The sequence below is a fragment of the Patiria miniata genome, unplaced genomic scaffold (genome assembly GCF_015706575.1).
Source record: "Patiria miniata isolate m_02_andy unplaced genomic scaffold, ASM1570657v1 HiC_scaffold_6, whole genome shotgun sequence".
Classification (NCBI taxonomy): Eukaryota; Metazoa; Echinodermata; class Asteroidea; order Valvatida; family Asterinidae; genus Patiria; species Patiria miniata.
This window is the reverse complement of record NW_024037073.1, coordinates 9,613,044-9,638,824: the sequence shown is the minus strand read 5'-3', so window position 1 is coordinate 9,638,824 and position 25,781 is coordinate 9,613,044. Positions and strand designations below refer to the sequence as shown.

Genomic DNA, 25,781 nt, shown 5'->3' with positions numbered 1-25,781 from the left:
AACTCTGGAACACCGGTCTGGAAAAGGTGTCTGAAACAGACATTTCTGGGTTTTCATGGAATCCTTGTTTTATAAATCTCTCGCTCTCCATTTCCACATAAAGAGGAAAAAAGGACATGTGGCCAAAATGCCTTGAACAAACAAAACTTTGATTTGTTTTTTTAAGCGATAAGGGTTTTGTCGATTTCACTGAGCCCTGAATACACTTAAGACCGCAAAGATAATTGAATATGCGCTCAACAGAAACACGGTTACCAGCCAAGATGTCATGTGATGTCAATGCATGGGACTGGTACCCAGTCGATATTTGCTTGGGTCAAAAATTTATAAGCAGCATTTTTTTCTACTACTACTTTTAATTTTGATCCAGGACCCATGTCGCTGACTTGCGTCTATGTGGAAATGGAAAGCAATGCTTCAGAAGTATGTAAATATTTTTTCAATAGTCATCACGTCATATTTTATAACATTACTTGCACAACCCCAAGCCCATAGCCAGAGCAATTTTTGTTTCATTCTTATCTCTTAATTGCAAAAAAAAGCAATGACTTCAATTTTTCAGATAAGAGCCCCCAACAAAGACTTCAGTGGGTCTATTTTTAACTGAATGGTCTATTTTTAACTGAATGGTCTATTTTTAACTGAAGAATCTATTTTGAACTGAAGAATCTATTTTTAATCGAAGTATTGGGCGCAATCTTAACTCATTTTGCCAGTATGGATATGGACTGTTCATTCTGGCTATGGGCTTGTCTTAAGTTTCTTCCAATTTACTTAAAACATTCTTTAAACTCAATTATACCTCTTAACACTCAGAACACAACACTTGTAATTCAATTGCACTTTATTTTAAATTACGGATAACTTCCTGCAGTTCTGATAAAATAACGACCGAAAAGTCTCAGAAATTCTTTGTTCCTTGCATATTAAAGAATTTATGAGAAGTTTCCTTTTTCTTTCAAACAAAATTCCATACAAAATTCCAAAGAGGTTTGTGAAGAAGAACTCTAAGAGAAGTACATTTTGTGTACACAAAATGTTAACACCTCTACAATAAGTTCTGATGGACATAGAAAAATAGTTCAATTTTGTACACGTCTGAAATTTTGTATGGTATTTTGCATTAATACAACTGTAACAAAAAAATGAATTAAAAACAGACTTCTGAAAAAGTGAAAACTGTAACTTAAATAAAAAAGGGGACATTTGTGTAAAAAAGAAATGGTCAATAACAAAAAAAAATATAATTAACACATATTTTTCTTGTAAACAACCAAGGCAAGGATAATCAAAGATTTTGAAGAAAAAAAAACAAATCAAAAAACCCCAAAAACTGTAATTGCCTGTTTGCAATTGGTGACACCCCCCTCCCACAAAAAAACGATTCTTCACCAGTATTTTAACAATAAATCTTATTTCTTCAATAATACTTTAAAGATTATCTGTAAAATCAAAAAAATATGACAATTGAAGGTTCAAAATCCCTTGTATTTTACTTCTACTCCAAAATAAAAAAAATGGGAACATAATACTTAACTTTTTCTCTACTTCTGACGTTTTGGCAAAAAATGAAATAATTTTTTTGTCTGAAAATATTGATTTAAAAATGATAAATTTGACAAAAGGAATGGATGTCATACGAAATAGCTGAAAAATATCCGCTTTCACAAAATAGAAAGAAAAAAAAATTATCAAAAGGTATATTTCAATAAACCAGTTTTATGGGAAAAAAATATGAAATTTTGTGTGAAATTTGAAACAATGTACAGTACGAAGCATAGATCCTTGCAATTAGTGCAGTTCTATGCTTCAAATACAGTCAAAGTTTCAAATACACTTGTTTTAAACCACTCTCTTATTAAATCTAGGTGGAAGGAATTTTTAGTCCAACGGTATAAATGAATGACAAGTGTGGACAACAACGCGCAATATAAATAGGTGAACTATGAAAGTATTAACAAAAAGGGCGTAACAGGCGTCCAAAATTTAGTGCGAACGGAGGCACCTTTTTCATAAATTAACATCCGTTCTCTGATCATATTTTAACAAAAAATGTACAGTATTTACAGAAACAAAAGGTCTTTTCCCAACGCTGTAAAAAAACAATTTCTGAACACGTTCTCTTGTATTACAGTTGCTATGGTGACTGAATTAGTTCCTTTCAAATATAAAGCAGATTATTTAAACTGGATCAGAAAATACAACTTCTCTCAGGTTTTGAAAGCCAAATAATGATCGGCTTGAACTCGAAGCGAACCGATAGAATTCAGATGAGCAAACCACACGACTAGGTTAATTTTGGAAGTTTGTAAAACATTTTTGTGCCCCTAAAAGTGGGGCATTTTGTTTTATCTTTGGACGGTTAGCCAATATACATGATATACAATCAAGATTTGTCTGGTACTGCATAAACACCAAGTTGAGGATAACGAGAGAGATTTACGAAAAAGAAAATCCAAACGGTACCACTTTTTTGAGGTAGATCAAGCTACTTCACAGTTAGGTGTTTTATGTTGAAAACTCTCAAATGAACGAAGAGCCAAATTCAGGCTATTACTGAAAAGAAATTTGAGTCATTAAAAAAACAACCTAATTCGTACAAAATACTGCCAAACTTCAAAACATTTTCCTGCAATGTCACTCTTCAAAACTCTGGTTTAAAAAAGTAAGCATGCAATAAATAAACAATCTTTTTTCTGTTTTTACACAACCGCAAGTACAAATTTGGTGGAAGATGTTCTTGTAATAAAATATAACAAATAGGGCAAATCGGAAAAGAAAAACTGGACAAAGGAGGGACAACGCAGGGGGCATTTTTGTTCTTTTCTCATGGAGAAAATAAAGTTAGCCGCCGGCAAAATATCACGCTTTTTTTCAATAACTTTCTCTCGCGTGTTCTGTACACTTTCTTATCAAGCAACTCACGTCTCAAAATATTTACATAAATGTACAACTCCTGCAGGTAACGTTTCCCCGCTAGACCTTTGCAGCATTTTTCGCCAAATCTTTCTGGCCTCAGCCTGAAGGTCAGGCAACCAGCCAAAACTTTCCCATTATTTCAACACAGCACTTTTAGTTGGTAACCACGCCAGCATACCGACAACACAACACGCGTCTTTTCCACAGAAGTATTGCAAATGAATCAATAATGCAGCACCAAAAAACAAAAACAAAAAAAATGACCAAAAAAGTAACTAACCAGGTCCAACAAAATGAGTCTTTTTTTTTCTCAAACAAAAATTGCATAAGTGAGGTCTACACTTTGATAAATTGGCTAAAAAATCTTCAAAATTCGAAACAACTGTCGTTCTGCGATTCATGTTTAAGGGATTGTAATCGTCAACTGGTTTTTTTTGTTAGTTGTTAGACTTATTTTGTTGGACTGGGTTGCATACAAATGAATGGTTTTCTCCAACCTCCGTTTCGTTTCTGGGTTTGACTCACTGCCTCGGCTTCATGATTTTGAGCTTCTGAATGAGGCCCCGACTCAATGTACATTCTGTTTTTCTGCTTTGGAAGGATCAAACTGTGTAATTCAAAACCAAAGTTTTGTAGTATTTTCTGCTTGCTTCCATTTGTAAAATAAATGATTCCGGAAGTTGTCATGAAGCCGAGGCTACAAAGAAAGTGATATTTGGAAAATGGTTGGGAGTTTTATCGACATTGGAAGGGATGTGGGTTTAGGGAAGTCAAGTTCCACCCGAGTTGACAGTTATGCAGATACCTCCGCCGTTGCTGCTGCTGTGCAACGCTGCCCGGCGTTTGGCAAGCGCCGACTCGCCCGGTGGCGATAACCCAAAGGGCAACGCGGGCCGCATGTTCCAGTCGTTGGTGGGCGTGGACTCCGACAACTCCTCCTCCTGTTCCTCCTTCTGGGCCACCAGGCGGTTGCACAGCACCGCCTCGGCGGCAAACTGGCACAGGTCCTTCGCCGAGTTGTTGCGCTTGATGATGGAGGGGGTGTGGAGGGGGGTCATGGGGGCGCGCTGGATCCAGGGGTGGCCGAGCACCATCTCGGCCGTGTAGCGCTTGCTGGCGTCGCGGACCAGGAGGTTGGAGATGAGGTCCTTGGCGTCGTCGGAGATGGTGTCCCACTCGGCGCCGTCGAAGTCGTAGATGCCGGCCTGGATGCTGTGCAGCAACATATCCTGAGAGGCAAGCCACAAATTCACCAAAATAAGCATTGTGACTTTCAGTGTGATCCCTAGCTACAACGGGTTTATGGCTTCTGCCTAGTTGAGTTTGAACCTGTGACCTCTGGATTGCCGTTCCGGTGCTCTACCAACTGAGCTGTCCTGCCCTGAGTGGTGGTTCCCTATGTTGTCAACAAAGAAACTGACAAATGGGGAACTGCCAACTTAGGGCTGGACAACTCAGTTGGTAGAGCACCAGAACGACAATCCGGAGGTTCCAGGTTCAAACTCAACTCCACTCAACTTCTTTGTTCAGCTTTTCAAGAATGAATAATTAAAGATTACAAAAAATGTCGAAGTAAGGTAACATGTATTAAACTTTCAAATTTCAATTGCCATGGATTCTCTTATGTGCGTTATCCCAATATGCATTGTTACAACGCCCCTATTGATACGGAGTAACTTACCTCGCATTCTTGACAGGCGCCGCCGTTGTCCCACCCGCAATCCTCCGTGCAGTTACCGACGAACGGCGGCTGGCCGCTCAGCATGATGTACAGGATGACGCCCAGACTCCACAAGTCGCACCGCTTGTCGTAGGCCGAGGCTTCGTCGTCGTCAATGAAAGCATCCACAACTTCCGGAGCCATATACTCGGCCGAACCAACCTGTTTTTTTTAAGAAGAAAAAGTGGTCAAAATAAAATTTGCCATTTCCTAGGTTTGGGAGGTTTCATGAATTTTATCCTGGTCACAGAGGACTAGCCTAGTGTCCCCGTTGTACCTATCTCCCTGACTGACTGCCTCCCTCTTGTAACTGGTGAACAGTGCTGGGCAGTGCTATCATATAGGATTACCCCGTAAACAGATTCATTAACCCTAACCCCCTAGGCCCTTGTTGCTTACAACCATCCTCAATCCTCCAAAATCCTCCAAAATTTTTCAACTCCGCCTAAATTGTTCAAAATCATCAGACAGTCCTCAGTCCTGCCTCAAAATGCATTCATCCTCAATCCTCCAAAATCCTCTTGTGCTTCATTCACCATTCATCCTCAATCCTCCAAAATCCTCATGTGCTTCAATCACCATTCATCCTCAATCCTCTAGAATCCTCCAAAACCGCCAGGAGGATTTTGGAGGAGTGAGGTGGGTTAGGGTTAACCCTAACCTTCCCAAATCCTCTTTGCCTAATGGGGAACTTTGCAGGATTGAGGCTATATGGCAAAATATGTGGCTGATTTCGCAGGATGCACTGTTTCAAGGTCTTAGGCCGGACCTTGTGTTGTTTAAGCTCAGCCGTGCATAAATTATATTATACTTGAAATCCTCGGCACTGCTCCAGGATGTCACTGGCTCTGCCTGAACATATTGACAGTGATTGCTGGAGGATTTTACAGGATTGAGGCAGTGGTTTCTGCTCCAAGGACCACATTCAAGAAATAACGAGGCTGTATGCAATTTTTACTTGGAGGCAGTTGGAGGATTTTGCAGGATCGCGGTTGCACCCTAGCAAAAACGCCTAGGGAGTTAGAGTTAAAATACTTTAATTGAACAGCCATTCTGAATCAGTTGAATATAATTTTGTTAACTCTTGGACAAACTGTACCAGGCTTGCCTTGTCCGGTTGGTTTTTTTTGCCATCACGGTAAAGGGCTACAAAGAACTTAAAGAATTTGGATCAATTGAGCTTACCGGTGTGAGTAGTTCTGGGGTGGTGAGTGGCGTGTTGTATCTGCTGTTCATGTGAATGCCGCTGCCCAGGCCAAAATCACAGATCTGAATCGGTGAGATGGAATGCTTGCTCTCGCACAGGATGTTCTCTGGCTTGAGATCTCGATGGGCGATACCTGGATCGGGGTAGAAAGTGAAACAAATGACACCGATTCAGGGACGTTTCAATGTTACACACATTACCCCAAAACACCTCCATTGAGGTACACCATGTAAATATCAATGTTATACCTTGATCAGCGTCTTAATGTGCACCCTTGTTTGCACACACTGACAAAAATTCCCTTGCTTGAGGTACATTGTTTCTTTAATTTTGATCAGGGAACATGCAACAAAACACCTTGATTGAGGTAGATATCAATGTCATACCTTGATCATGTGTACTCCTTGTTCATACACTGACAAAAATTACCTTGATTCGGGTAAATTTTTTCTGCCCCCCAACAAAATGGCTTTTAAGGTAGTACGGTATACAGAACAAACACACATTTTAAATGGAATAATTGTAACCCTCTGTTGATGCAACTTTAATGTAATCGAAAAAAGTAAATGGCTGAACAATTGTATAGTGCAGTAAAACGTCACATAAAACGCTTACATGTACACATGTTACCTACATTGGTATTTATTGTATGTAACACTTCTATTATTAAATTAATTTTCAGTTTATTGAATGTTTTAACCTGTATACCATCTGCTTTAATATTCAATTTATTGTATTTTTAATTATGTGCAAACCGAGCAATACGGTAATGCTGGCATGATGAATAAAATCAAATTGAACTGAATTGAGTTGAAGTATATATACATGTACATGTATCTAAAGGGAAGCACACATTTTTGAAAGAGAAAATTTCCCAAATAGAACTCACAGACATGAACTTTTAAAAATAACAATTTTGTTGTTATTTTTGACAATATAATCAGTGCCCATTTATTAATACACGTACAACAATGGCCCATTAACTCCATTTAGCAACATTAAGCACGGCCATTGGTACATGCACCCATCAGTGCAAACAACCTTGATATTCCTAATCAGATAAAAAATCATAACATGGGGGGGGGTATTGGACTTTGCGTTCGTCTGAATCAGGTGATATGTATTTCTGTTGGCGGACTTCAGCCTTTGATAACTGAATTAGTCTGATCTTGTTGACCTGTCTGTTTATCCTCAGATGCCAGCATTATAAATAAACACATTGTGCAAACAAGTAATGTTGACATCCGGGAACGGTTTAAGTCAGTAAATTTCCATTGTAGAATATTGCCTTGAGTGTTGTTTTTATGGCGCTTGGGCCGAAACTTATGCACCAATGTGCATTAACACTAGCCACCTATGTTGTGGGGGGTTGGAAATATATAGCAAATATAGTTACACTGACTTTTTTGAGGTTTTGGGTTCGAAAATGCTATAAAAACCAAGAAAAACAATCATTTTCCTGTAGTCTGGTTCCCTGACTCCATTTAAGAAGAAACAGAGCAGTGTACATACATTGGGGAATTGGAAGGTCAGGGAACCAGTCTAGCTGGCTTGTACCCGTTCATAGGTGTGTTATCGATTGCAAACAAGTGCGATGGTCAACTGGGGCCAGTATTTGAAAAAAAGCCAGTTTTTTTCCAACGCTGGTCGGCCGATCAGCCTTGGAAATTGATACAAAAATACCACTTTTCTTGAAAATGACAGTATACCAGGTGCCATGATTTTACAGGATGTTTTACACTGTCATTCACTAACAGTCCAGCAAGGCATTTCAAAATGATTTGGTAGTTTTATTTTTTTGATGTTTGCAAATGTTGTATTTTCCCTTTAACCGTAACTTTCCTCAATCTTCCGAAATCTTTCAAGCGGGTTTGGAGGTTTTTTGAGGATTGAGGCTGAATGGCAAATGACAGTTTCTTTTAGAACAAAAAAATGCCTTGGGGAAGATTTCATGATGACGTTACCTTTGTTATGTAGGAAGGTGAGGGCGCTGGCAATGTCGCGCACCACCATGCTGGCCTCCTGCTCCGTGAAGGTCCGACGCTGTTCAATATGGTGTAGCAAGGCACCGCCTTCCATCTTGTCAAACACCAAATAAAACCTGCACGACAAAAAAAAAATGGTTTCAGGATTCGTGGGGATTGTTTGAAGAGAAAAGCTAGATCTGTGGAATTAACCCATAAAGTCCCTGTACCGCCCCAAATTTGCCCTGCCTATTACTCCTTGTGTTACCCAAAGCTGCCCGAGCACTCCGTTTTACGGATTCTTAACCCTCCTGCTACTCAAACAGTCACAGACAGTCAAAATTCACCTCCACTTCCCCTGCTATACCGTTAACAAAGGCTAGTCACCAGCAGTCAGATCATATATCAAGCAAGCACTGTGACTAGTCAAACTGGGTCAACAGACAAAGCAGGCAAGTTGTGGTCACAGCTGTTTTATCACTCACCCGGAGTCACAGCATAGCTGTATCAAGTTTCTTAGACAGTCACAGCCAGTCGATCTTGCTTTATGCCAGCTGGAAATTCTTAACTGTTGAAAACAGCCACTTGATTGATTTTGACTGAAAGGACTAGGGTACTTGGCCCAGAATGTAAGTTTGCATAGGAGGGTTAAGGGAATAAATACAATGTAATACAATGTACTAGAAGTGAGGTATATTTACCTCTCGTCATCTTCAAAGAACTCAATGAGCTGCAGTATGTTCTTGTGTCCCTGGCAATGGTATAGGGTCTCCACTTCCCTGAAGACCTTGGATCGGCTGTTACCCGGTCTCTTCCTGATCATCTATGCAAAAGAAAAATCAGACAAAAATTATCATTTTTGTACTGATCTCCAACAAATTAAAGTATCTTATTTGACAATAAGTCAGAGGCATGCCTCTAAATTGTGTGAATTGTTTGTTTTCATTCTCAATGCATTTCTCTTAGTCTTTCATTTTTGTTATTCAACCTCTTCAACCTTTTCTAAGGCCTATGCCCACATAACTATTGGTCCTGATCACTCTGCATTTTTCTACTGCATGTGTTTGTTCTATCTGTCTATAACATGACATAAACATACAATAACAAAATGCCAAAAAAAAAACCATGTGTTTGTCCACAAACATATATCTAGTTACTTATAAATAATTCATTTATTAGGCCAAAAAAAAAAAGTCTCCGGTTTCTGGTATGCGCGCGCGTCGCCGTAGCCATGCGCGTCGGCAAAATGAAAACGTTTTTTTTTTAATGAAAGATGATGTCCCAAAACCGCCAAACTCACTGGTTTGACTGGAATACTGCTGCTGCACAATTTTAACGTGTTTTTAGATTGGGTTATGGTCGAGAATAAGCTTTATGTGGCCTCTCTGGACTCCCATATATTTGCACTAAGTTTAGTCGGACACCGTTTGCAGTCATCGGCACACATATGAAGCAAAAAAGTCAGCTAAACAAAAAAAAAAAGCCGCGTCGCCGCATCACTTTTTGGGCAAGCTCCATACCAGAAACCGGAGACCTTTTTTTTTTGGCCTTAAAAATTTTTTTTTTAAAGACATACCCAGTAACAAGCAAAAAGAGACCATGTTTGAATGGAATGATTTCACACACATCAAAATATAAAACCACAAAATCATTCTTTTATTTTCAATAATAAAAAATGCACATCAAAGACATTTCTTTTTTGAAATCTCAATCCATCAAGTTATATTTACTGATCATATTAAGGTAAATATCAGTGCAAATTCTGAAGACACGAGTACAGTGACTTTGATATGAAATGAAAGCTTTGATCAAGATATGATAACCAGACAATCCTTTATTGACACTTTGAGGGCTCTGTTCCCACCATCGCTGAACCAAAGTTCCCTTTATGTCAACAAATAACAACTGACAGATTACAACACAAAAGCAAACCAGTGACTTTGATTTGTTTTGGTCAAACCAGACTGTTAAATCAAAACTGTAAAACATGGTTTTTTCTTTTGGCAAACTTCAACTTTACTAGTTCATTAGTCTGCTTGGAAGCTAATTACTTAATCAATCTGCTTGGACGCTAACTAGTTAATTAATCTGCTTGGAGGTTTTCTAGTTAATCAATCTGCTTGGAAGCTAACCAGTTAATCAATCCGATTGGAAGCTATCTAGTTAATCAATCTGCTTGGAAGCTAACTAGTTAATGAATGTCTTGGAAGCTAACTAGTTGATCAATATGCTTGGAAGCTAACTCGTTAATTCATCTGCTTAGAAGTTAACTAGTTAATTTATCTGTTAAGAAGTTAACTGGTGACTTAATCTGCTAAAACGCTTCTAGTTAATCAATCTGCTTGGAAACTAACAAGTTGATCAATCTGCTTGGAAGTAAAGTAGTTAATTAAACTGCTTAGATGCTAACTAAATAATTAATCCACTTACAAGCTATCTAGTTAATCAATCTGCTTGAAAGCTAACTAGTTGATCAATCTGCTTGGAAACTAACTATTTAATCAATCTGCTTGGAAGCTAACTAGTTGATTAATCTACTCACCTTAACAGCATAGTTTTTCCCTGATGGTATATGGGTGCAGGTTATGACTGACGCATAGGCCCCTGTCCCTAGTACTTCATCTGTCATGAGGTAGACATCTGGAAAAAGAAATTATTACAATTAAATAAAGTGGTTTTTATTCTTATAACAAAAAATCAGTTGATAATTTTAAAATTTCACATGATTTTCCAGGAGACTTGTTAGGATTGAATAATTCAAAGAATTTGATCAATTATTTCTGAGCAATAATTTTGCAATTTTTTTTTTTAGATTTATTGAACGATTAATTTCACTTGTTTTGCTTTCTGCGTAAAATTACATAAATCAGTGCCAGACTGGACAATCTGCGCCAAAATTAAATCTCGCTCCACACTGCAAACACATCCAGATATCGAATTCTAGCAAGTAAATGTCAGGGTTTTTTCTTCTTCTAATGCCGTGCAAACAACCGAACTGATCAGTTTTCCTATTCAGAGCACGCACCGCAGTTGCGTGGCATGAGCCACACAATTTATCAAGCGCTCAAACAAACTAGGGGGTGTTATGGACCGATGCAGCATTAAACGAGTCAGGTTACCAGTGATGAAAATGTCAGCGGTACCGGTCTATTATCCCGAGGTCGGCAACTCTCCATTCAACTTGTTTATGCAAAGGTATTAAATTTCCGCTAGTTTTTTTGTGCGTCAAATTTCTAAAAAAAGACAGATTGAATAAGACTGAGCCGACTTTGGAATAAATTCAATCCATGTGTCTTAATTTTCTTAATTGTATTTTTCGGTAAAGGGGGCTATCGATTTTTCTAAAACAAATTTTTTTTCCCCTTAAATATTCATCATTTACAGATGAAAGTTTTTGTTGTTACATTTTTCTTGAACAACTTTATTTTAGCTTATTGAGAATTTAATACTTAATGCATTCATCTTAAAAACAAAATCCCTTTCCAATAAAAACCCATATTCAGCACCGAAATGCTTAGAACCTTTCTGAAATTTCTGTTTAACATTGTCTAGCTAGGGAAAAAAAATCAAGGGTTTGGGTTTGTTTCTTATTCCAAAATAATTTAGGAACCTTTAATTCTCGAACCTAATGCATGCAATCTTTTACTTGGCCTTAACATATTTTGACGATATGATACCTGGTGGTAGACAATGTGTCCAATACTGAGCATGTTTTTCATTAGGGGAATTCAAGCCTCAAATACATCACAAAACATGTTTTTGTATTTACAAAAGCTCAGTGCATAAATTTTCAAATCTCATGTATCTATCGTATCTAGTTTGGTCAAGGAGATTACAGACTAGGAGATTGTGATAATTTCTCTGAATCATTATTAACCATGGTTTAATTGGCCCGGTCAAGTTCATTACATTTTCTTTCATACAACACTGGAATTGCCCATGTCAGACACTGAAAAATAATAGAACTGCAGTTTGAAGCAAAGGCCAACAACAAAGCCCAGATTAGGAAAACACCGTGCTCAGTCGTTTTTCTTTTTTAGGGTGACAACGGGTAGAGAATTTTACCTTCAAATTTACTAGGTCCCACAGGAGACCGTCTTTTCTTCTTCCTCCGTCGTCGGTTGTTGTTCTGGTTACCGTCCAAGCCGAGTACCGTCTGGTTGACCTCGTCCGTGGACGACGAGAGCGACATCTGGGCCAGCTGACTCTCCGTGGAATCTATGAAGGAGGTGAACACCAAAGTCGGCGGTTTACGAGAGCGGAAAACGGCATCCATGTCGTCGATGTCAAACACCGAAAGTAACAACTGCACTCTTACTAACGGAGAGACTTTTTTATGCCGGATATTTTAATCGAGGATTACGTTGATATTTCATTTTTGGTGTCGAAAAAAAATCTCATCCGAATGCCATCTCTATGAACACCGCTTCATGTAACGACCGGCCGCCATCTCGAAAGAGTGGGCTCTGCGATTCTTGCACTGAACGCACTGTAAATATATCAACCCACCCACATCCAAAAAAAACGAAGAAAAAAGAAACCTGAACAATCGGAGCAGCCAATCTGACAATTTGACCAGCAACACACTGCCATCCTATAGACTAACCAAACATCCAAATTAAAAAGGGCTCAGCGATTTTTTTATAGATCCACAAATTGCCATTCGTTGGCGCATTCAAGCCTCGACAAGCCTTTTATCATCAGTAGGTCCCCCCCCCCCACTGAAAATCCATCTCGATATCTAGTCTTACACATTCATGAATAACCTTTTCAGTTTTATATGAAAACACAGTTCAAATGTATCCATTTCTTCCAACTGTACAGTGCGGGTTTCAATAACTCTCCCGCAGGAGGGAATTTCGCCCGGGGCAAATGGCAGTATTTAAAAATAAACATCATAATACTTAGCCGCATGTGTCTAGCAATTCTTCCATGAACACACAAAACAAACAAAAAACCGAAGAAAAAGTAAGGTTTTTTGGCCAATCTAATTTTGAAGCCGGTGAGCAAAGGAATATGCTAAGAACAGTGCATAATGTGCTAAACAAAAATAGGTTACCAACCAACAAAGCATTCAAAGCATATTCTGTACAACTGGTTCCCCGCTGATTTTTGCTCAGCATATAAATTGGTTAAGCAGGTTAAGGCTGTGTCCTAAATTACTTGGCTATAGCTAGAAATTACACACGAGTCTATGGCAGCCGCTTCCCATAGACTCGTGTGTATTTTCAAGCCATAGCCGCTTCCCATAGACTCGTGTGTAATTTCAAGCTATAGCCGCTTCTCTTAGACTCGTGTGTAATTTCAAGCCATAGCCGCTTCCCATAGACTCGTGTGTAATTTCAAGCCATAGCCGCTTCCCATAGACTCGTGTGTAATTTCAAGCCATAGCCGCTTCTCAAAGACTCTTGTGTAATGTCAAGTCATAGCCGCTTCCCATAGACTTGTGTGTAATTTCAAGTCATAGCCGCTTCCCGTAGACTCGTGTGTAATTTCAAGCCGCAGTCAACTAATACAGACACAGCCTTACTCTCGGCTTAACAGCTTCAGGAAATTTGGCCCTGATTTTTATGTCTGCTGCCCTCTAGTGCAAAAAATCACCAACTGATTATTTTTAACAACCACCAAACGAGGCTGGAAACTTCCCGAACTAAACAGTAAACAGTGTCAGTTGATAAAAAGCATAAATCATCTGATATTTCTCAGGAAAAAGACGATGACTCATCAAACCATCTGTCGTACAATCTAAAATTCCCACACCATACCAACACGACACACCGATATTTTCTGTACAACTTTTTTTTTATGTCAGGAGAATGTTGAGTCATTTGAGAGAGACCTAAATATTTTCTGTACAACTTTTTTTTTTGATGTCAGGAGAATATTGAGTCATTTGAGAGAGACCTATTACCGATGTTCCCATGTGCCTTAAAGGGACTTTGGGCTCTACACTTACCGATGACGTTGCTGAGGATGACAGGCAAGTTGTTGTTGATGAGGTTGGCGTCGTGATGGCAAGACGTCGACGTCTGCTTGATGTCCATGGGCAGGGAGGCTATCCGCCCCGACACGGCCTGATAGTTGTCATCCATTGGAGTGCTGGATGTCTTGAACTAGTTGGCCAAAAAGACAAAGTACGTCAAGATTTCAATTTAATGCTCAACAAAGAAATCTGCTCAACAAAATACAAAACCAAAAAGAGCTGGTCCCAGAGTCAGGCATGCAACTGGGAAATCACAAAAAAAGAGGAAATTCAAATTTTTCCCAGACTTTGTACAGTGTTTTTCTATTTTCAATGGCACACATGGGAAGTAAAAAAAAGAGGATATCAGCTGATCCGAGGAAAAGTTGCATGCCTGCAGAGTGCACACAATTGACCTATCGCCGTTTGCTAGTTAGCCACTCCCCTAAGACAACCCTATGGAATTTTTGTACACTGACTTTTTTTGTTTGTCTCAGATTTTGCGAGTTCCGCGTCCATTTTGTATATCATGTAATTGGATAATATTTCACAAGCTGCGTTGACGCGATTCTAGCGTGATAGGTCAATTATATTCAATTGACTCAGAAATCAGAATGGCTATTCAATGGAAGTCTTATCAAGCATCCGGCTACACAAAGGGCCCGATTTAGTCCACTTATTGGTTTTAGGGATTAAAACCTATTTCCATTTTGGGGGGGGGGGGGGCAAGGTGATCATGAGACTCAAGCAAAATGAATATTTTCTGGCTTTGCAAACTGGACAATTTTGAATTGTTGTTACACCTCAACTACAACATGGTCCCAACTCTAGTCGGGGCCTGTCCCAACCCTAGATGGGCCTGTCCCAACTCTAGATGGGCCTGTCCCAACTCTAGATGGGCCTGTCCCAACTCTAGTCGGGCCTGTCCCAACTCTAGTCGGGCCTGTCCCAACTCTAGATGGGCCTGTCCCAACTCTAGTTGGGCCTGTCCCAACTCGAGATGGGCCTGTCCCAACTCTAGATGGGCCTGTCCCAACTCTAGATGGGCCTGTCCCAACAGGTTGGGAATGTCCAAACTATAGTTGGAACATTCACAGTTCCAACTATAGTTGGAGCAGTCCCAACTATAGTTGGGGCCTTGGAGCTTCAGTTCCTGCGTAACACAGCTACGACCATTTACATGGGAAGACTTACACAGTAAGATTTCTTGGACAGTTTGAATAACTGTTTCTAATTTGGAGGAAATTAAGGGAATTGATTCAGCTAGCTAATTCTCGTTGTAAACAGTCCCCAGGACTACTCACAGTAAATGCACTCTGTAGTGGGTTCATCTCCTGGTTTCCTTTCGTGTGAGCCTTCGCTGGTCCTGGCATAGCCTATATAAAAATAAACAACAACAAAAACGTCAACAATTCTCCCTAATCACAACAAATGAAGTTCAACACAAAAACACATTTCTTTTAAGCGATAGAAAGACCAAGTGAGCACATGTTTATGTGAATAAGTACATACATGTACTGATTAAATTGCAGTTTTTAACAATTTGCTAAAATTTACTAGTCCTGTCAAATTGCTTACAATTCCCGGCTTGCTTTACTTTCAGATACAGAATTCACAAAAATACTTAAAGGCCACAAAAAACACGGACACAACCTTTTGTAGGTTCATAATTTACATTAATAATGCAAATTTGCAAATTTCTGCGAAGTGAATTCGCATTTGACAGATTCTTCTCCAATTTTGCGCAAGTTGAAATACGTTCAACATTTGGGAATTTACAGGGAAAAAATACTGGCCAAGACAACTTACATTCCCTTTCATGCCAACTATGAATTGTTCTTAAGCGTGCCTTGTATTTCTAAAAGAGTCATATCAAAACAGGACATTTAGAAATATGCACAGCAGATTCCAGGACTATTGATAAACGTCTCCAACACAATATGCAAGTTTGTCAACACCACCGAGACCACATCATCACTCTCCCTGGCCCACACAGCCTCTGCCAACAACACAAGCTGATGCAACAGACCCCCATGCCAGGAGAAACTTCTAGGCAGTAGTGCACACCTATTTATAGCCACTTGTTCCTTCAATGGCACAACACAAAGGCCTCCCAGTTGGTCCATGCTTTGAATATTGATCTACATTCAGGTACATAGGCCCAACAAGGACAAAGTAAACATCTTCATGTGGATTGTGGACAGGATTAAAACTAATCCGACCACAATGCTTTAGTCCTACATGTCCAATCTATACCAAGCCAGCGAGGTCATCCCCAGTTTAGATGTTTTCCAAGGAGAGCATGCAACACACAACAAGGAACACTGTTCTTTTCATGGACAGGTTATTGTGCTGTTAATCCCAGTTGATAAACAACAAACATTTTTGTGGTCGGTGAGGTGGATTCCTTCTTCCAGGATTTGACTAGCACAAAGAAGCTGGTCAGAAAACTGAAAACCCCTAACAAATGCCCCACCACTCAGTGAATGATTGTATTATAATAATGAGTCTAAAATACATGTAGTCCACAGGTACAATGTAGTGTTCTTGAAATTGTTATTCATTCTAGCAAGCGCCTACCAGTACATGTCTTGTATAGCCTAATAATGATCATCCTAAATTAGCATAACATCTGGCTGTCGGTGAATTAATACATTTCTTTTCTACCCTCATGTAGATTTCGTTTAGAATTGGGACAAACATAAGGTACACGTAAGAGTCTTGTAATATCGATGAAATAAAAATATAGGGTCTAACCTCTTGACTTCAAAATTACCCATCCAAGTGTAGTGCAAGACGTACCGGTACGGTACATGTACATTGTACAAGCAAATATCTTATTCTGTTGAACACATGTTCTATTCATCAATATATGATGTCATTTATCCTTTCATGTTGCAATCCACTACACATGCATCATAATACCCTCCTGCTGTATAAACAGTCACAGACAGTCAAAATCTCCATTCACTTCCCTTGCTTTACTTTTAACACAGGCTAGTCACCAGCAGTCAGATCATATGTCAAGCAAGCACATGGGACCAGTCAAACTCAGTCAACAGACCATGAACAGACAAAGCAGGCAAGTTGTGCGCACAGCTGGCTTATCAATCACCCACAGTCAAAGCAAAGCTACATCAAGCTACTCAACAGCCAGTCAGTCCTGCTTCATGTAGGCTAGGAATTCTTAACTGCTGAAAACCATCACTTGATTGGTTTTGACTGCAAGGACTACTTGGCACGGAATGTATGTTTGCAAATGGCTTAAGCATGTTTATTGTTTAAGGTCACTATGGATTGAAAAATGGCATTGACCATACAGCAAGAAAACCTACTCTAGACAAACAAGAGCACATTGAGACTAGCACCGCGTTCCCACTTGAATTGGAAAAAGGTGGATCAAGATCCAGCATTTTGGTGTGATCGTTATCTTACCGCAACGAAACCGCAAGTCGCGTTTCCACTTATGCTTGATCCACCTTTTCGTACGGAAATGTTGGGTCCGAAAGGTCACTGAGTTCGGAATTACGCGCGCTCTGTGGGAGTGCCATTGTTGCATGGTTGCATGCTAGGCCATGATGGGTCAGCTTTCAAATAGCACTATCAGAATTCACCGACAAAAATTACGCGAATTCACCTACATAAATCACGGATCCGTAGAGGATCCGTGCGTGCATAAATTAACAGGTGAAATCCAACAAAGCCGCTCATTGTGTGACATCACGGCAGAAACCAATGCATCGATAAGGGATTCCCTGGTTCTGAAGCTTCTCATTGGTTAGAAACGGTCACAAGATGTACAACGACATCAATTTCCAATTTTCTGTAATCAATACTTCAGATTTGTCACCTCCGTACGTACCGCGTTATCGGCACTATTCTCATCGCATACTCGTAAGCTTTTCCATGATTCTGTGCCAAAGTGAAGTCTTTTGGTGAGTGCGGACTCAGAGTCATTTATGGATGGAAAAATAAGTAAAATTTCAGGAATGAAAAAGGTTTAGTAATGGACGAACACGCAACAAAAATAAGGCCTATAGTGTGTAGTTTAGGATACCGCGTGCGCTTTTGCATGCGCGGTGCTAGCCCGTAGTTCAGCGGTTGTTTATTGTGTATGTTGTATACGCTGGAAATGTTCACATGAGCTACACGCCTGAAAACGTGTTTCTTCGTTCATGAGACCGCAACATTTTCGCGCCACTCGTGCACCGGGCGGATGTTAACAGGTCAAATTGCCGGATCAGATCCACCTTTTGCGTTCCCATCTGATCGTGATCCGGCAATTGCCGGATCTGATCCACCAATTGGGGGATCTGTATCCTGGTCCAGAGGTGGATCAGAAAAGGTGGATCTGATCCTGATCCACCTTATAACGGTTAGCGTTCCCACTACACACAATTGCCGGATCTGATCCACCAATTGGGGGATCTGATCCGGCAATTTGCCAAAAGGTGGATCAGATCCCCCAATTGGTGGATCAAGTGGGAACGGGGTCTAGATCAGCTCCACAATGGGACGTCAAGTCAACTAACAAAGCGAAGAAAACGTAGGCATCTGATAGACAAAGCCGAACGTGTCGGCAAACCGATCGACTGAACAGTATTGAACTCGGTGATGGTCACTGCACTTCACTGTTACCTCGACGTGACGACATTGATCGCACTCACACTATCCAGTTCACTTTAATCAATATTGTGAAGTACACACGCAGTCGGACTCCAATTTGCCGACAATGTGAAAGTAAATAACTGAGGCCATCTCAGGGACGGTGACCACATCACGCAATCTCAATGATGGTCAGACAAGCACAAATTAAGGCCGCTGGATTTAATGTATAGGATGACATTGAACACAGATTAATTCTGGTCACTTACGTAACGACAAGGTTTGGTTACAAACCTGAAAATACATACCGATACATAGTACATGTACTGTATGTAGTTTATAAGTCACTGCGTGTCTGTGGCCAACTAGCGGACGATGTCAAACGTGCCAATGCAAGGCTGGAATTTGCGTAACGTTCATGAAATACAATCCCACACAAAGCAAATCGTCAAAAAAACATGTACATTGTACGATTTCAAAAGAATTTTGTGACATATTGCACATACATGTAGTTCCTGGCAGTTTTACCATGGTTGCATCCGATGATGAAACTGAAACAGGATTTTCTTAAAATCAGTTTGTTCAGCAATTTCAGAAAGAAATTGCACAAGTCAGTGAAATTAAGGCAAACCTGCAATTGTATACAACATTTTGTTTCTTTTTTTTCCCCGTTTTTTTTAAAATGAGAAACGCCCATCACAAGGCCATACTTGTTTTTACCATGAGCCTAGTGGCCAACTAGGGGACAATGTCAAACGTGCCGACATAAGGCTAGAATTTGCCTAACATTAATGAAATGGAATCACACACAAAGGAAATCCTCAAAGTAACATCATATACTGGTACATGTATTTTCAACAGAATGTTGTAACATATTGTACATAGTTCCAGGCAGTTCTACCATGGTTACATCCCATGATGAAATTGAAACAGGATTTTTAAAATGTAGGTTATTCAGCAATTTTGGGAAGAAATTGCACAAGTCAGGGAAAGGCAACCTGCAATTTCACACAAATTTTTAGTTCATTATTTTTTTCAATTCCTTTTTTTTAATATGAAAATCGACCATCACACACAAGGCCCTATGCAGAGCCACTCAGGGCGAGGCCTACACACAAAAACAAGGGATAGAAAAGGAAGCATAGAAAAGGAAGCTTAGAAAAAGAAAAAAAATCAGCATAGAATACATTTTACATTGATTTATATATTTTTTTATTTTTAAAAAAAGCTTTATTTTTCTTGATTCTAAGTTTGAATATAAAAGAATATCCCCAACATCAATACAGATTGGTGCTGTATTCTACTACAGTGAACATATTTTTTTACCTTCCAATTCTACTGAAATCGTTTGACAATCACGCAAGCACATTCTGGGATGGTCGTCTTCTCTTGTTGGTGTCCAAGGAGGAACTGAACGGAAGCCCAAAATAGATTGCAACATGCCATATCCCTGAGCGCTGAGCGCTGACGTATGCTATTAGCATGTCATCATAAGGGGAAATAATAACAGTGATGTGGCAATAGACTTGCTCAAGTCCCTTTGTTGCTCTCTTTCTGGACGACAAACAAAGCAAGTGCGAGTTTGGTATTTCCCAATCGCGGTACACAATGCATGTGTCCTCTTCCAATACGTGTGTGTTTTTTAAAAACATGCTGAAACAATCCAAGTTGTAAACTCAAGAATATTTGAATCCAAAGTCACATTCGTGTTTGTACCAAAACATCAAGATTTTCGCCCAAATGACTAGCACAAGTTTAACCTCGCACAAGCCTATGAGTCATCCATCCGCTCCCAACAGTGTCCTGCAACTAAAGACCTCCCCATTTTACCAATGGTTTTAACCGCTTACCATAGACCATGGGAACATCAACTCTTTGCAGAGGGGAGGCAACCAGCCTATTTGCTTATTTCTAAGCAATTGTTAACTACAAAAGAATGCCCAGGATGTGTAGACTGCTCCTATTTTTTATTGATTAAAATATTGCTAAACTATGAATAATACCATCTGATACAAATATCTCTTCTTTTATGACACAAGACAAGAGCAACTCTCCCGCCTACATGGTAAACGTGACATCCTACATGATGAAATAAATGGTTTCCCACTGTTTTCAAGGAACGGACAGGAAGGTTCTAGAACAGTATGGGAAAGAGCGGAATGAACCCTCAAGGATGTGGGCAAAATGTCAATTGGTCTAGGACATCAGTATTCCCATCCTTATTATCAAGAGTTCCCTTAAAGGGAATATACACATGTACAACATTTACATCAAAAAATAAAACTACCAAGTTTTTACGAAATACCTTACTAGGATGTTGGTAAATGACAGCTAGTCTAAAGCATCCTGTAAAATTATGGCACCTGGTGTCAAGTCATTTTCAAGAAAATGGTATTTTTGTATACATTTCCAACGGTGGTCGGCCGACCAGCGTTGGAAAAACCTAACTATTTTTCAACTACTGCTCCAAATTAACATTTTTTTCCGTACAAATTTTGTTTGCTATTGGTTACATGTTCATGAATGGGTGCGCGGCAGGCCAGCTAGGCTGGTTCCCTTACCTTACAATTTTCCGACATCTATAAATTGATCCCATTTTATCTTTGGTGGAGTCAGGGAACCAGACTACTTAAACAATTTTTGTTTTTCTTGGTTTTTTAAGCATTTTCAACACAAAACTTCAAACATGTCACTTAAACAATATTTGATCTATTATACCATGGAGCTATACTAACCCCTCAAATAGTTCATTTCTGAAAATTACAGCAAAAGCCAATGATGTACATGTACATTCCCTTTAATACTGTACACATTGAACATAAATGTAATGTCAAAACATTGTTCAATTGTTCAATATGTATGTATGTTCCTGCTAGTACTTGTTCATGTTCGCTTATTACAAATGTTTTCCCCAACAAAATAAATGTCCCACCACTAACACGGGACGCTAGAATCCAAAATTACTGGGTGTGTTGAAATGAAATGACACAAAATTTGTTGGGAACAAATAATTTATATGCTGGAACCACCAAATAATTTGTCAAAATGTATATAAACATCCATGATTTTTAATGTGTATATTTTTATTTTTTGAGAAGCCAGAGGTATTGCAACTGGATGCCTTTGGGTAAACTTTTTCTATTCCAGGCACATCTTTTTTTATTTGTATTTTGTGGTATATTTTTTAAATAACAGCCGAACAAACCAAAATGTCCACAAAATTAGGAGACAGTAAATGCAAAAACATGTTCAAATTTAGCTCCGTGATGAAATATTCCCATGAGCAAAAGAAACTCAAAACTTCATTGATATTTTAGCTGGCTGGCACGCCAAAACTGAAATTGTATTGCAGAGGGATTTTTTTGATACGTCTCCGTTGTTTTGGCTGCAACATCAAGAATTGTGAAAACGAAATCACAAACACTCTAAGGAAAGTAACTTTAGCTCAGTCGTTTGCGTCATGGAATTTTATAATTTGAGTGAAACTGAAAGAAATATTAAATAAAGGAAGTCCAAAAAAAGTTTAAAAAAAATAAATTACAAAATCAGGATTGAGGAATTAAATAAAGAAGAAAACATAATTAGACTTCCTGAAGGACAAAAGAACTTTCATAACCGTCAATGGCGCTCGACGCAAAAATCAACAAAAAGTGTGTTTTGTTACGTTACATACACTGCACGTGACGCGAGTACTGCTCCCGAATATAAACATAACTCTACAACTTCAGTTTTCATTTCTGTAATGCAAAATACTTCACATTGAAACCAAAACGCAATCATGATGTGGGCTGCTTAGAAGGGGAAGCAATCCCCTTTCATAACTTTCCATTTCACTTACACATTCAGCGGTCATCATTTGCCAAGACGGGAGGGCACAAAATCCTGTAAAATCCTGTAAAATCCTCCAAAATCAACAGCTAGACAGTTTGAAGTACGGGTATCTGAAAGGATTAGGGCTAACGTTGCATTCTCCGTGCCATTTTCATCCCCCCCCCCCAAAAAAAAAAGATTCATTTTTTGTTAATTGCCATGTTTCTAGCAATTGATACAAAAGTTATCCACTTTTGAATGAAACATAGACCAAAAAAAGAAAAAAATCAGCCCATAGGGCCCTTTTATTTATAATCATGACTTTACAAATTTCATATTACTGGCAGCTGAACAATGATTTCGTTCTCCCAGGGTAGGCTGGTTCCCAACCACAGTCTGTATCGATAACGTAGTGACAGGGAGCCAGTCCTTTTTTGCAGACGCCCAAAAAGAAAAAAAAAGGAGAGGGTTTTTTTTGGTTGGAATATAAAAACATACAAGTTGAAATTTTTTTAAAAGAGAACAAAAAATCCAATTTGTTGATGAAGATGGGGAATGCAACTTAACTTACCAGTACATCTACCGGTAGTAACCTACGCGTATTTCATATGCTCTGGTTCCTTTAAACGAAGGCAAAGTATGCATACACTGCAGTAATTGTCAGTTGTCCCATACATGTACATGTACATGAACTGACATGCACTGTAGCTCCATTGCCTCATCCAGTATCATCATCAGCATACAATGGATGCATTTTTCAGGGGCAACATCATCACACAATAAGATCAGTGCTTTTAATAGACGTGTTCCAACAAGAAATTATTAGCCAATTCAGCTGTAATGTGCAAGACAGATTTGTTCTATTTTATAGACATCAGAACAATGATATCGTAACAAAAGAAGAATTCTTATGAGTAAGGTGCAGTTACGTTTTGTAGTCATTTAACCATTGAAATAAAGTCAAACAAAGGTGTCACAAAATATCTGATGAATCACACAATATATTGATTTAATAAAAAAAAACAATGCTACAAATTCAATTGTGCAACACTACATGTACATGTACATGTAAATGTACAATGTACATGTACTTGTACGTATTCGTGTAGTACAGCTGCTACATACACATGTACTGCGTGTTGTGTCAACAATAGCGGGAAAATTTGTACTGTATTAATGTTTAATGTATGATGTATGAACACAGTAGTGTAGTATATGAAATTACTCAAAACAAATCCGACATTAATTTTAAAAGCAGGCTTTGATCATCATCAGTATTAATTTACATCACCCCCGAGTTATTCAAAAATTACATTAGAACTCTGATGATATACAAAAAATGCTACCTGTATAAGTACACGTAGCTATTTATGTACATATTTGTTTACATAAAATGTGCATGTACTTAGGGATGTATATTTTGTCACTTGAGCATGTTCAGATCACACACAGCCATACCAATTGGCGGCAATGAAAACATTCCCCACTGTAATTCTGATTTTTTTCTTAATGTCACATTATGCTGCAACGTTTCTGTGTCTTAAGGTTGTGCTTATTCAGCGACTCAGTACACACAGCAGCTAAAGCTTCTGAAATTAATTTTGTTTTCTTAAAAGATGTGCCAAGTCTGCAGTCTGCAGAGAACTTTCATTTTCTCAAAATTTCATCTGATGCAGCACAGAGGACTGAAACAATACTGCAAGTAAAACTTGCGCACCCCCCCCCCCCCCCCCCGGACATCCTGGCAGTTTGTACCTAGGCAGTTACATGTAGTAAGGACAATTTTCAGTGACGGCCTTGATTGTCCACCCGGCAGGTACCAGTTCTCAGTTGAATGGAGAGTTTGGGACATCAAACTAACATACGGTATGTTAGAGTCATAAGTAGTACTGAGCTGATACTGAGCTGAGCTCTCCAGAGACCTCGTAAATATCCATATTGGAAAGGCTTTTTTTTTTCGACGTAGCTAGGCCTTCTCTGCACAGACAACCTTTCAAGTTTGGATGAGATTAATGACTGAACTTTACAGTGAAATGGAACACATTTGTCCCTCTTTTGTTTGCACTAACTTTTTAGGAAGACCTCCCATATGTTTTGTACACATCGCCAAATTGGGGACCTTCGGGAATTGGGGACCCTATTGTCCTCTATTGTTCAATGTCCCCTATTGAATGCAGAAACAAACTCGCACACGCAGACACACAGAAGGAAAACACCATCGCAATATCCCCCTGGCTTGAAAGCCAGGGGGATGCGTCTCTGATATTTACAGAGCGAGAAATCAACACTACAGACACAACTGCCACCCTTATACATGTACGTACATTAACATGATCACGACATGTCTATGGCCCTGGGATATAATCAAATACAGAGAGAACCTCCAAAATCCAATTTGAGAGGAAACTTGGCAGCCAGCCCATCTCCGGCACAATAGCGGGCCTCATAATCTGTCACTCCAGTGCATCGGGGACAAAGTATTTTTGCCATAAACATCTTCATCTCCTGATGTTGATTGCAACAGACCCTAGTTGCAAGCAGGGGAATTTTTTTTCCCTCACGTAGGGGCTCGTTTCTTTTTGTTGTTACATTTCCCCTTTCAATATAAAGATGTTTTTTTTTCTGCATCTTGCCCAATTTTCATGTGTACGTTGAGGGAATGTACCCTAATTGAGTCATCCCAGGGTTGCAATTTGCAGGGGGAATATTATTGCGGTCTTTAGAATTGGCACGGGTCCAACATGGAGCTGGCGCTGTATACAGTAATTTACAGTGCTCAGGCACTGAACCATAACTGAATCCAGAGACCACGATCCGGAGTCAAATAAAGAGAATTTACTGTAAAAAATATGCGGAAGTTATGTGATTGAGCAACGTTCATTCTGTTTCTCACAACCAAAAAAGAAAGCTTGCGCAATGTTGCTTTGGGAAAGCCCCAGATTGCTTTCAAAATCACTTTCATGAAACTAAAATTAACATCAATGACGTCACGAGGGTGGTATTTTTCCATTAAAAAAATCTACTATAACTGTTCAAGACTTCCTTCTTCGCCCAACTATATATTGCCCAACTTCTAATATTTAAGTGAATATATTGTGAAGTGGAAGTTTTCAAACAAATATGCAGATTGACATGTTGCACATGCACATACATAAATTATGCATTTTTCACAGACAGATAGGCTACATGTAGAAGTGTTATCCACTTATAAAATAGTGTTCCCACAATAAACAATATACATGTTATACATACATGGACACAGAAGCAAAGGTTTGCATACATTTAGGCCTACTACTTCGTACTACAAAATGTGTAAAAGTTGTTCACGATTGACATTATGACGATTGACATTATGACAATTCAAATTTTCTTTATATTCAAAATAATCTGTCTTGGAAACACAGACAGTCGAACTATTAAAATTATTAACCGAAGTTAAGAAACCAAACACTGCAGTCATGTTCATTTAGTACAAAGACAGATCCCAGGGGGTGGTTGAGGTGACTATCCCCTCCCTTCCCCCCCCCCCCCAGGGGGTGGTTGGGTGACTCCCCCCCCCAAAAAAAAATTATTTACGGGACAATAGAAAAATCC

General features: G+C 39.2%; 1 protein-coding gene across 4 annotated transcripts in view; it reads right to left on the bottom strand.

Annotated features, from left to right (window-relative positions):
• Window positions 1-826: 826 nt before the first annotated feature.
• LOC119742867 (MAP kinase-interacting serine/threonine-protein kinase 1-like) overlaps window positions 827-25,781 on the bottom strand; it is a 31,123-nt gene continuing 6,168 nt past the window's right edge. For 2 of the 4 annotated variants that reach the window (XM_038219091.1, XM_038219093.1), the window contains exons 2-10: window positions 15,077-15,148; window positions 13,767-13,923; window positions 11,876-12,028; window positions 10,353-10,450; window positions 8,512-8,633; window positions 7,811-7,947; window positions 5,825-5,979; window positions 4,601-4,801; window positions 827-4,148 (exon numbers count right to left, since the gene is read on the bottom strand). In XM_038219091.1, the coding sequence (XP_038075019.1) occupies window positions 3,690-4,148; window positions 4,601-4,801; window positions 5,825-5,979; window positions 7,811-7,947; window positions 8,512-8,633; window positions 10,353-10,450; window positions 11,876-12,028; window positions 13,767-13,923; window positions 15,077-15,145 (1,551 nt within the window). In that variant the 5' untranslated portion in view covers window positions 15,146-15,148 and the 3' untranslated portion in view covers window positions 827-3,689. Of the gene's footprint in view, window positions 4,149-4,600; window positions 4,802-5,824; window positions 5,980-7,810; window positions 7,948-8,511; window positions 8,634-10,352; window positions 10,451-11,875; window positions 12,029-13,766; window positions 13,924-15,076; window positions 15,149-15,581; window positions 15,638-19,703; window positions 19,846-25,781 lie in introns of those variants that run through there. The other 2 variants (XM_038219092.1, XM_038219090.1) reach the window with 2 other exon arrangements.